Source organism: Thunnus albacares, chromosome 8 (genome assembly GCF_914725855.1).
Source record: "Thunnus albacares chromosome 8, fThuAlb1.1, whole genome shotgun sequence".
NCBI classification, from domain to species: domain Eukaryota; kingdom Metazoa; phylum Chordata; class Actinopteri; order Scombriformes; family Scombridae; genus Thunnus; species Thunnus albacares.
Window position 1 is genome coordinate 29,126,768 of NC_058113.1, and position 11,841 is coordinate 29,138,608.

Here is an 11,841-nt window from a genome sequence, read left to right on the forward strand (position 1 = left end):
GCGTGATCTCATGGTCTCCCACGCTGCAGAAAGTAGACTGTAGTCGCAAGTCTCGTGTGATGTCAATACTGCACTCTCCTTGCAATTAAAGTCATGCAAAAAAACCCAATAATTTCAGCTTTTTAAACTTTTTAAACTATGCACTAGTGCAAAACTCATGTTATAGTCTGTAAAAAAATCTAATAAATAATTCCTACACATTAATATCTACTTTTATCATTTATAATTAAGTTCTAAATGATGTACACTGTGTAAAATTTGTGAACTTTTCTTCCTACACTCCTGTTTGGACAATATAACACATTCAAGGTGTATTTCATCAGGGATCAAGTCTTTGCCAACATTAAGACTGAAATATTGGCCTGATGGAAGTTTTAATTTCAACCTTCCTGTAGCTGAGACATCTCTGTGTGTGAGTAACCACGGTAACCTGCAGTGTCATACCTTGTAAAGTCTCCACTGACAACAACAGAGGTGATAAAAAGTAATATTTATTTCATATGAAGTTATTACAAGAATGATTGATGACAAAGCTTTTCCAGCCACATGCTGACGCCACTTAAGCAAAAACTTATATGTTGCCACAGAAAATATATTACATCATACATCATAGATCTTACATAGTAAAATTTTATACACATGGCCATACTTCAAAAAAGGCATGTAAGAATTTGATATATGTACAAGTATTTACACAAGATATTTTTTGAGATGTTTGGTGTTGTTTACTGGTGTCGGTGCCTAAACACAGATTTCCATCTGCGATTAAAATGAATATATGAACGCATGCACATGGCTACATCTGGGACAATGTGGGTTGGCTCGGGGCTCCAGAAACCTCTGCAGACTGTACACCTCAGTTTTGTTCACATTATCTTTAATCACATAGATTAAAATGTCAAGAAAAAAGTCCTTAGCATGCCCCTTGGAGTTCTCCATCATAGTGAGGAACCAGCTTCACATATATCAAGTCCCCGTCACACTGAGAGATAATCCACAACTGCAAACTCTGGATGCTGTGTCTCAATATCACAGAGACAAAACTCCTTTAGGTTTATGGGGTATCAGAGTGAGTCTGCGTGTCTGCCGGCTCTCAGGGTTCAGTCTCGTGCCAGTTCTCGCTCAGCCGGTTCTTCCCCAGCCTCCTCTTGCTCTTGGACTTGTGCTTGTGCAGGAGCTGCGGCGGCGACAGAGCCGGCTCCTCGAACTTGTTGCCGGACTCGTTGTGCTGCCTCGAGTACCTCTTGCACTTGCAGGAGGTGACCACGGTGATCTTGTACGTTCTCGTGCTGCCGTCGTGGCACTGCAGCTGGATGCGCTGGGTGCGGGTCTTGTCGTTGACGCACCGCCAGTCCTGGTTGCTGCTCCGGCGGCCCCAGAACTTTCTGCCGTAGGCGCCGCCGATCCAGTTTTGAAGCATCTGAGCTGGGAGACACTCGCCGGTGCACACCAGCTCCTTGATGGGGTTGATGCTGGTGCAGTGGCCGTCGGAGATGTACTTAGTGGACCTCAGCTCTCTGCATCCGATTTGGCTTCGCTCTGTGGCAAAGACAATGAAAATTTGGAGAATAAATAAGCAGAATCTGGCAGTGCATATGGTGAAAATGGTGGGAAAATAACCCTAAATCATGGCAGATTCCTTTCAGCTCTAATTGAAGTGCACATCACAGTAACTCAATGTCATCATTTCATCGTGATATTGAAGGATAATAGATGATGATAGTGGATTACTGCCCAGCCCTTTATCCTGTACATTATAGTGGTTTTGAGCCTCTTTGCAGCCTCTGGCGAGTCACAGAAACACAGGGAAGGAACACAATAGCATCTTGACCTTTATACTTCAAAAAGTTGAGGAATTACATCATGTGATAAGGAAAAAAAAACTTTCTTTTTCATCAGTGGAGCAGGGATTTAACAGGAGGATTACCTCTGTCAGTATTATTCTGCTGCAGGCTATAAGAAGTGGGCCCCCCCGCTCTCCCCTCCACCACTGTAACCCAAGCTCAGGTCCATTCATACGGCTCCATACACCTCAGTGACAATGCCCGCCTCTCTGTGACAGTGTTTGATGAATGAACAGGGGTGAAGCTCAGGCTGTCTCCCTCTCTCTCCCTCTCTCTCTCTCTCTCTTTCTTACAACCCCCCCCCCCCTCTCCCCCCCTCCTCTTCCCTTCCTCCCTTCACGGTTGGCTGCTGGTAGAGCTCATGTCAAACAGCCTCAATCACAGACTTCCTGTGCACGAGAGAACACCTCCATTCAGCTGCACTGACACCCGGTCGGCTGCTGGGCCTGTCGGAGCCTCTCATCCCCGCTTGGCCGACGGCCAGCCAGGTGTGTGTTACACTCGGCTGAGCGGCGTTGCCTCGGCTCACTGTGGTGATGGGCAGGGAAATATATAGTCTCTGCTGCCAATATGAGCAGAGCCACTGTATGATCCCAGTGAAGGGGATTATACCATGACATACCATTTAAGTAACCTTATTATATCTGTGCAAAACATTATAGTGATGTTACTTTAAGATACAAGTTTCTACAACTGCATGATTCTCGTGATATACATTACTTCTTGCAAATACCAGCTGATTTTTAAACTGTTTTAATGATATACAGTCAACAATATGTTTTAAGAATGTGTAGCTATTTGTAACTGATGAAGGGATGATGATGATGGGATTAAGTGGCTGATTTAAAGGTCCCTCATTTGGCTCTTTGTGATGCAGATGTGAATGAAGTAGAAGATAAAAAGAGGAAATTTTGATGCTTAAACCTGAACTTTATCGAGATCTTTTGGCTGCATGCAGCCTTTAATGAACAAGAATGAAGAGATCAAGTTAAGAAGAAGAAAACATGTTGTGGGGAATTAAAGTTAATGCTTGCTTTGTTTTCTCATCTGTTCATGCAATAGTTAAGCTGCATGAACTTCAGAAAGTGGAGTTTGACATCATGCAGATAACCTCAGATTAAAAATGAAGAATACGTACAAAAAGTAATCAAACTCATTGCAAACTACCAGACATTTTATAGTCTGTACAGAAATATAACATAATCTGACAGCCTAATAATAAATGACAAAGCAGAGCATCCTCCGGTCCTCTCACTCACTCACCGCCTCTGTCGTGCGCCGCGTTGCCAGCTCCTCTCCCGCCGGTCCTTGCTCGGTTCAGGGACACGTTGCTCTGAACCTCCGGCACCGGTGCGGTCACTTGCGAAAACAGGAGCTCCGTGGCATCGTTCTTGAAGGCTTGGCAACTCCTCAGGAGGATGCAAAGTAAGACCAAGGAATGGCACGACTCGTGCGCGCTCAGGTGCATGGTTTGCTTCAGGAGCGCAGAGGTTGGGAACGAGATGTAGGTCCGGCTAGATGGAGACTGATGCTGGATGAACTACATGAGAGACTGTGGTGCCCCGCTGGTTTTATACAGCCGGCCCGCCTCTCGCTTTGGCAGCTGCTCAGGTGCGTCTCTGTTGGGAGGCTCCGATTGGTCGTCAGGGTCGTGCACTGGGAAGATAACCACGCCCAGTGCTTTCATTTTTGGAGAGTTAAAATGAATAATGATGATGATGATTATGATGATCATGATGATGATGATGATGATGATGATGTCACTGCCCCTCCTCGATCTGTGTTTTGTAGAGAAGTTTGTTTATAACAAGACCGGACAATCTGCAACCATCATGTTTAAAGACATCATTACCAAACTCAAATGGAATAATAAATCTTTGAGTTACATGAGAAATCTTATACTTGTATTTGGTAAATTTCAAAATTCTCTAAATCCTTCCCAACCTTCATATTTTTCTGGTTGAATTCAGTTTGTACACAGATCCATGAACCCTTATGAAGAACAAAGAAAGTAAAACACACACTGTTCTATTAAAGAAATGTTTTCTGTGGCACCTGATTAAGGTATATTGACTTTTATTGATGTTATTTCTTATTAATTATGTTTAGATTCTTAATTTTCAGATTTAATTTGTTTACTGATTCATATTTCATTTGACTGATATCTACTTTTTTACACACATTGGACTATTGAATTGTACAAGAATGTCCAGCAGCTGAAGGTCTGTATGTTCATAATGTTCAATAAAGAGGAAAAAAAGAGGGGACGTGGAACCACTAATGAAAAAACAGATGATGATGATGATGATGATGATGATGATGATGGTGGTGGTGGTGGTTGTGATGGTGGTGGTTGTGATGGTAGTGGTGGTAACGATGATGGGATTATGTGCCTGAGTAATTGGCACATTTACACATGGTTTCTGGTTTGTTTTGTTTGTGTTATTGTCTCTGGTGTTTTTAAATTCCTCCACCCATCAGTAAAATTTATAAGCATCAAATATCTGACACTGAGAGATATATTTATTAAAAAAATAGGAACTAAAAACTAGAAAATGCAACTGACAATCATAATATTTTTCTCAGGAGGCAGACGAGGTAAAAATATTCACCTCAGACACACTTGATCCTCATCCAATGAAGAGAAATCCAACATAAATGTGTTCATTATTGTGATATAGTGAATGAAATGTGAAAGTAGCAGTTAAAAGAAGAGATGGAAGGCAATACTTTCAACTTTACTAATAGTGATTTAGTCAAGCTGAAGTCTTCATTAGATCACAGGTCAACTTCAGTTTTCCGTCTATATTTGGATCATTTAAACGCAACAGTTTCTATATTTTAAATGAGGCAGAAACAATGTTTTGGATCCATTAAAGTCAGAATAAATTACATCACAGATTGCTTCCAGAATAAAAACAGCCTTGAAAGATGGTTATAATCCCCATAAACCCACAATAAAAACCTAATTCACTCAGTTTTTTACTCATTTGCCTTTTTCTAAAAGTACCTGCTCGCCGTGCTTCCAAACTCTTCAACACATAAATAATTTTATGGAGCAAAAAATAGATTTTTGCTTGCAATAATAATAATGTTCACCACATTTCATGACAAACTATTCAATAGTTGTCATGACATTTTGCTTAAAACTGCAAATATGTCCAGTACCAATCAAAAAGTTTGGACACATCTGCCCATTAACTTTGAATGAGAAAGTGTTTCCAAACTTTTGACTGGTACTCTACCTCATGGCGGGTTAAGAGAAGAGCCACCAAAGTCATCTGGGAACAATGAATGTCTGTACAAAGTTTAATGACAATCCATCAATCCGATAGACATGAGAGACATTTTCAGTCTGGACCAAAGAGATGGACCGTCTGACGTCACCATCCAGCCGCGACGCTGGTGCAGCCGTGTTCGCTTCTCTGTCCGCATTAAGTCATAAAAATTACGAGCAAAATTAGAACTCAAGAGTGAAATTCAAACCAAACTGTATCTCATAAAGCACCGAGAAATATGCGCTCTGTCTAGAACGAGCTGGACTCTTCGGGTTATGAACAGCTTCTCATGTGCATGTGGAAAAGTGTTTGCACCAGATATCTTTCAACAACCTTCCCAACTTCAACAAAAACGTGGTTAAATAATTTGAGAATACCGCAAAATGATTCATTATTAGCCTGTTTCTTTTAACATAACCGGGTACCGGAGGTGCTCAGTGCATGTACGAACAAATCTTTTTAACACTGAATCATCAAACTGAGCCGATTATACTGAATCATCATTGTCATTGACCGAATCGTTAGCTTTTATCAGTGGAGCTCGACTCACTGGTGACTGAGAGCACCATCCATTGTGAGCCTGTTATATCCTCATTAAAAGCTTAAACACAGCAAAAGCCACAGACGCAACCATAATGTGATTACTGTCACAAATATGCGGCTGCTGAGCTGTTAACCTGAAAAACAGTCTTGTATAGACTCATATTTGTCATGAACTGAGCTTGAACAAACGTGTTGTTCACTTATTGTTGTGCATAAAGAGGAATTAGTCAGTGAATCTTTGGTTCCTGATGTAGAAAAACTTCAATTAGTTTCCAACCATTAGACAATTTTGCCAAATTTTCTCAGAACTCATTAAAAATCATAAATCTCTCACATCTGTCGTGTTGCCCGACTGTGTCAGACAAATCTTAAAAATTATTGCAAACACTATTTGACCCTGATCCGATCCTCAGCTGCTCATTTATCACCGCTGTCTTCAGCAGTGATGGAGAATGAATCACACGTGTGTGGTTGTGTGTGTGTGTGTGTGTACGCAGCTGACGATTTAAGACACCAACTCATGTTTTGCCTTCTGGTTAGTTTCCCATACTAGATATTCTCCACGTCGTGACTTGCCTCTCTCAGGGCACACGTTTAATTCAGAAATGAAAGATGATATTGTCTAAGTATAATTTGCTGTCTGTCTACGCCATCCAGCCTCTGCCTAGCCTCTCAATCCCTGTCAGTTACACGTCTGATGATTCGAGTGCCCAGACTAACTGGAGTCTTTGTGTGTCCACTGTTCAAAACAAGGAGAGATATAATTACTTTTGTGGGGGGAACATTCAATCCAGGCTTGTCTTACTGATTTGAAAAGAGGCGTCGTGCGGAGACACTAATTGTTGCTCATGCGAATGAAAGCTGATACGCACATCACTTGTCTGTTCGGCGTTATTACCACACAAGCACTTTTTTTTTTTTTTTAGGGCTGTGGTGAGAGGTGTAGTAGGCCTGAGGTGGTGTGTTTTCTTTTGCTGAGTGAAAGGTTGTTGTTTGAATCAGTGGAAAATTCAGCAATACTACAGTGTTAAAAAGAAATAAAGCTATTAAGTATTGAGTAAGAGTACTGCATTCACAGGTTAGGTGAAAGTACAGATGTATGTATTCAAGTATTCAAAGTAGCCACTGTGAAAAAATAGAGTGTAGTTTTGCAGCCAGTTTAAAATATCACTTTGAATTTTGGGTATTTTCAAGGATTGCAGATCAGAAGAGGAAGAAAGGGAGAAATGAAAGAAATCATTTAGGAAAGAAGGGAGGAAATAAATAAAAGGGAAAGAAGGATGAAAAGAACTAACTGTTTAATCCATCTCTTACAGTTTTGCACTTTTTGGTTTTGAAAAGATAAAAGAACCCTCCTACTGAACCCTTTAAATGTAGAGTTATATCGGACAATTGCTGCTGCCGAGAAGGAGTTAAGCTAACGTTCAATCTTAGCATCCAAAGTTGTAGCTACTAGGAAGATGTAGAGTAATAGAAATACCAGAACCTTAAAGGACAGGCTCACAGTCAAGTGCCCAAATTAACACTGAAAGAGGTTTTCCTCGCGGTAATCATTCTTCCTGTTCATGCTGGCCGTTAGAAGATCCCCTTCATAATGCATTTACAAGCCTCCTTCTGTGCAAAAAATTTATTTAAAAGTGTATCTAAAGCTAATATGAAGCTTCGGTGGTCCGAATGAGTCAAATCAAGTAGATATCTTTCAACGTTACAGTCTTTTTAGTGCCAAAGTCCCTCTTTTTTGATACTGTATAAGCTTCACATCAACTTTTAAATGCATTTTTTGCACAAAACGACTGTGGGTTTTGTCCCCCATCGCTGACATTGAAAGCACATTTGAAGGGGGATCTTTTAATAGCCGGTATGAATAGGAGGAATGATTACAGCGAGGAAAACCTCTTTCACTGCTCATGTGGGCACCTGAATGTTGTTTTAAGACACACTTGAAAAAATTGTGAACCCGTCCTTTAAAACTGTACTTGAGTAAATAATTCTGGTTTCAAGTGTCCTCAGCAGCTGAACTCAGTCTGTCGTTAAACTTCACCCTCAGTTTGCTGTTATTGTTTCCTCTCTCTTTTGTTTCTCCTCAAACAGCGACACCAGAGACTCTTTCACTCCACTTCCGAGAGAAAATAAAGGACAACATGGCCAACTCTTCTCAGAAGACTGTTTACACTTCGACGCCCTTCTTAGCTTCTTACGGTGCCGGGTTAAATGAATGCTGAAAAGTGAATATGATAGGCCCCCCCCGGCTTTTGTCTTCTCACTGTGTAAAGAAACAGAAAGCTGAGAGCCGGCTGCCTTCTCTGTGCACACACACAGACCGGCAGTGAGACTCCGCTGCAGGAATTCGGTTGCCCGTAACCCTCATGGGAAGTGAAAGGTGGCTGGGTTAATAGCATATTGACAAGCAGCATGGCGGGAGTGTGTGCATGATCAGGAAGCGCCCACATGCGGTAAATGGGAGGTGTGGCGAGGGCGACCGGAAAAGGGGGACAAAAGGAATGCACAACACCTGGAACAAAGCCAAGACAGAAAGGTCACTGTGGCAAGAGTTTGGAAAGGATCCCGACCAAAGACAGACAAAAGATGGAGGGATGAGTCTCATTCACTTCCGTTTTGCCCCTGAGATTGATCCGATATGACACTCAATAGTATTTACACCATTATTATTGTAAAAAAAAAGACCCCAATATACTCATAGTGCTTTTATTAGTGGGTCGCATAACATCTGGTGGACATGGTTACGAATATTTTAACCATATATGTGATAAAATCAAATCAAATTCTACTTCCCAGCTTTTTCCCTGGGATTTCAACCACATCTCATGGTTTTCATCAGTGAATAGAACTGGCCCAGGTGTCATCAAATGTCTTCAATGTGGAGACCTTTCACATCCAACACCAGGTTATGATCTCCACCACTGTATACAACTACATTCCTGAGCCAGCTCCCTTTGCTGATGAAGACCATGAGATGATGGTTGAAAGCTCGGAAAAAGCTCAGAAAAGGCTAATATAATAAAATAATTCAAACATAATTACAACTATAACAACTTTCCAATAAACCTTACTGAAACTATCAGTACATTCAGCTAGAGATTAAATGTATCTTTTGACATAATCAGCTCAGAAGAGTTTAGCTTCTTGCTTGTAAATGTTGATTTATGAATGTAAAATTTGGTTAAAATAACTGATAAACTAATCTGTTAAAACTGAGAGCAAGATTCCCTTTTATATCCAACATGTGAGTGACAATATCTCCATAAAATGAAAGCCAGTAGACGCAGAGTAAAGAGAGCCTTCACTGGCTTTGAGTGAGGAGAAGTGATCTGTTTTGCTTTCAATCACACAAGTAAGATGTGGAGGGTTTTATTTCAAACAGTCACCACATCCTGCACCCTGCTTCTGGCTGAAAGCGTGTGTCAGTAAAATCAGCTGTTTGGCTGAAAATAAAAGGAAAAACTGTTGGACTTCAGCTGCACACAGTTAGGAACCACAGTGTGAATAAACCTTAAAAAACTAACCTAAATTGACCTTGTTTGCCTGTTAATTCTAGTGAAATGTTGCCCTCTGCTGGGCATCTGCCTTCACTGCTAATCAATGATACAGATCTGACTTTACTGATCTAGTTTATCAAAAAAAAAAACCCAACCAGATCTAATCCAAGCAAACCTTTTTATCACACATTTTTTAAAACTAAAAGAATTCTTTGTTGTTGTGATTTCAAGCACAACAGCAGAGTTTCCCGGCAACAGCTGGTCTTGAAATCCAAAGGTGGCAGACAATGGAGGTATCCAAGGTAAGACAGCTTTCTATCAAACACTGACAAAAGATAGCAAAGATTAGATCAGCAAAGGCACATACGTGTAAATCGTATAGGTTATTTGTATTTTATCTTCTCTTGCACTGTACACAGGACATCCAGGACTCTCTTCAGAAGTGTGGAATAAGAAGGGATGTTGATGTTTGGCAAATCAGCCTCACCAGGAAGTAAGGCAAACTTTTCTTGTTCCTCTCACTGCAGCTGCTGCTGGGAAAATTGCTTTGCTAAAATGATTTTTACAAACAAGAACCCACTTTGACATACAATATTTGCTGTTTTGCTGAGCAGAAAACTCACCGGTGTTCCTGACTTATCAAGATTTCACTTTCTGAGGAAGCTGTGGCTGAATAACAACAAGGTAGACTTCTGTACAGCTCTGTAGATTTCATCAACAACTTATTTTAAAGAGAGACCCAAAGCGTAATACGTTATTATTCTGACTCTTTCAGATCAGAGAGCTCAGCTGTCGCTCCCTCAACTGCTGCTTGACTGAACTTTACCTTCAAAATAACAACATCAAGTCTATTTCTGGTGATTTTTGTATCTCCTGACTGGACGATCGTCTGGAATATAGCTATAAAAGAGAGATTTTTACCAGCCTGTGGCACAAAACGGCCTAAAATCTGAGGAAATTTTCTGGTTTTTACAACTCAATTTTCAAACTCTAGTCTGTTTTGGATGTGGTTGCAGTTCCTGATTGTTATAGAAGATAAAGCATTTAATGCAAGACACTTATGCTGCTCAGATTCCAACAGTAAAGGACTGATTGTGTATTTTTCCAGGTATTCATTTGTGCAGCTGAGTTATTGCTAAGCAAGACAATCAGTGCTGAAAAAGAGCTTTTTATGGATAAATCTTAGAAAAGAAGACGATATGGATCCATGTGTCTTCCATACAGGCGCCTTAAATCATCTGACCTGCCTCCGGCTTATTTTTCTCCACAACAACCAGATCAGAGGTCTGGACGACACGGTGCACGAGCTCAGGAAGATGCAGCAGCTCCAAACTGCAAGTTAGTGATTTTACAGTCACATCAATCAATCAATGACTTTTATTCTCAGATGGAGAAATGTGACTCTTTGATTTTGTTTGATGGGGGCTTCTGTGTAGCTTTTTACCTCAATCCTATTTCCCATGAACCCGGGTATCGCCACCACGTGATCCACTACTTGCCTTCTATTCAGGTGTTAGACAGAAAAGGTGAGATACGAAGACCATTAGAGGGAAACAGCTGATCTATACAAACCTGCAAGATTTCACATTTTGTCACTATAAAATATCACTTTGCCTCTTTATTGTTGTGTCATTTTTTGTTAAAATTAATCAGAGGTTTGGTATCTTTCTGTTGTCAGAGGTGAAGTCGGTGGAGAGGAGGAGGTCCTTCCAGATGCACAGCCAGGATCGCCATCGTGTCCTCCAGTCCGTGGCCTTCGGAAGACGAGTCTCATAACCCACAAGCAGAGATCAGGATGTCGGCTGGTTCCTCAACAAATCAGTGTTTGTCATTTACTTTGCAGAAACAGTCCAACCATTACACAGTGCAAAGATGTGTTTGCAGTGTTTTAATAACTCTGATCTGCTCAACAAGCTTTATAGTTATCAGTCAAAAACACACTACGGCACAACACACTGTCCTGACCCGACGTGACCTTTGGAAGCTTTATGAAAACTTTCTAGAATAACCAGGGTGTCGTTTCTGGATAGAAACACTTATGTTGAAGAGAAGAAGCAGAAGTTTCATCAGTTGATGGTTTCTGCAAGGTTCACCAAGTATAACTGACCTTTTTTTATACCACATAAAATGCAATTTAACACCTTTTTCAACGTCATACCAACCAAAGTATGAAAGTATGTTAGAAAACCAGTAGGGACGATATGGCCTAGAATTATTTATTAATATATCACTTTTTTCAGTGCTTCCCAGTAGTATATAAAGATAATTCCTAATGACATTGATGTGACCTGGATAAGCAGCAGAAAACTGATGGTTGGATCAACCAATTATAAATTATTGAAGTTTTTGCTAAGATCTTCACTTGTCTATTGTAATAAGATGAGCTTCTGATCTACTGTAGCTGCAGTAGTGAGCTTCCTGCAGCACAATCCACCGTCGCACCGTCTCCCTTGTAGTTTATAGACGTAGTTTACGGGAGGAAGAAGTAGAAGTAACACTGCAAATGAAGCATTCAGAGCTGGATGAAGCTCTGGCTTTTGTCCGTTTGCATGTGTTCACCTCATGTTTTGCACCTTTAACCAACATAGACATCCAATATAACAGTATAAAAATAACAGAAAATCACAAAAAGCACATGTACACTTTTAAAAAAAGGGCATGGGAAAATGACTCAAACTG

The 11,841-nt window shown here is 40.7% G+C and overlaps 2 protein-coding genes across 3 annotated transcripts; one reads left to right on the plus strand and one right to left on the minus strand.

Moving 5' to 3' along the window:
• Nucleotides 1-471: 471 nt before the first annotated feature.
• sostdc1a (sclerostin domain containing 1a) lies at nt 472-3,540 on the minus strand. The gene is made up of 2 exons (XM_044359274.1): nt 3,108-3,540; nt 472-1,539 (listed from the first exon to the last, which is right to left on the minus strand). The coding sequence occupies exons 1-2, from the start codon at nt 3,310-3,312 to the stop codon at nt 1,094-1,096; spliced, it is 651 nt and encodes a 216-aa protein (XP_044215209.1). The 5' UTR covers nt 3,313-3,540; the 3' UTR covers nt 472-1,093.
• A 4,987-nt stretch (nt 3,541-8,527) lies between these two features.
• LOC122987421 (leucine-rich repeat-containing protein 72) lies at nt 8,528-11,057 on the plus strand. 2 transcript variants are annotated; one of them, XM_044359307.1, is made up of 7 exons: nt 8,739-9,464; nt 9,582-9,655; nt 9,777-9,846; nt 9,938-10,019; nt 10,387-10,500; nt 10,599-10,688; nt 10,841-11,057. In XM_044359307.1, exons 1-7 carry the CDS (start codon nt 9,450-9,452, stop codon nt 10,936-10,938), a joined length of 543 nt encoding a protein of 180 aa, XP_044215242.1. In that variant the 5' UTR covers nt 8,739-9,449; the 3' UTR covers nt 10,939-11,057. The 2 variants fall into 2 exon arrangements, with proteins under 2 accessions (XP_044215243.1, XP_044215242.1); XM_044359308.1 differs by lacking the exon at nt 10,599-10,688 and having other exon boundaries at nt 8,528-9,464.
• Nucleotides 11,058-11,841: the final 784 nt, after the last annotated feature.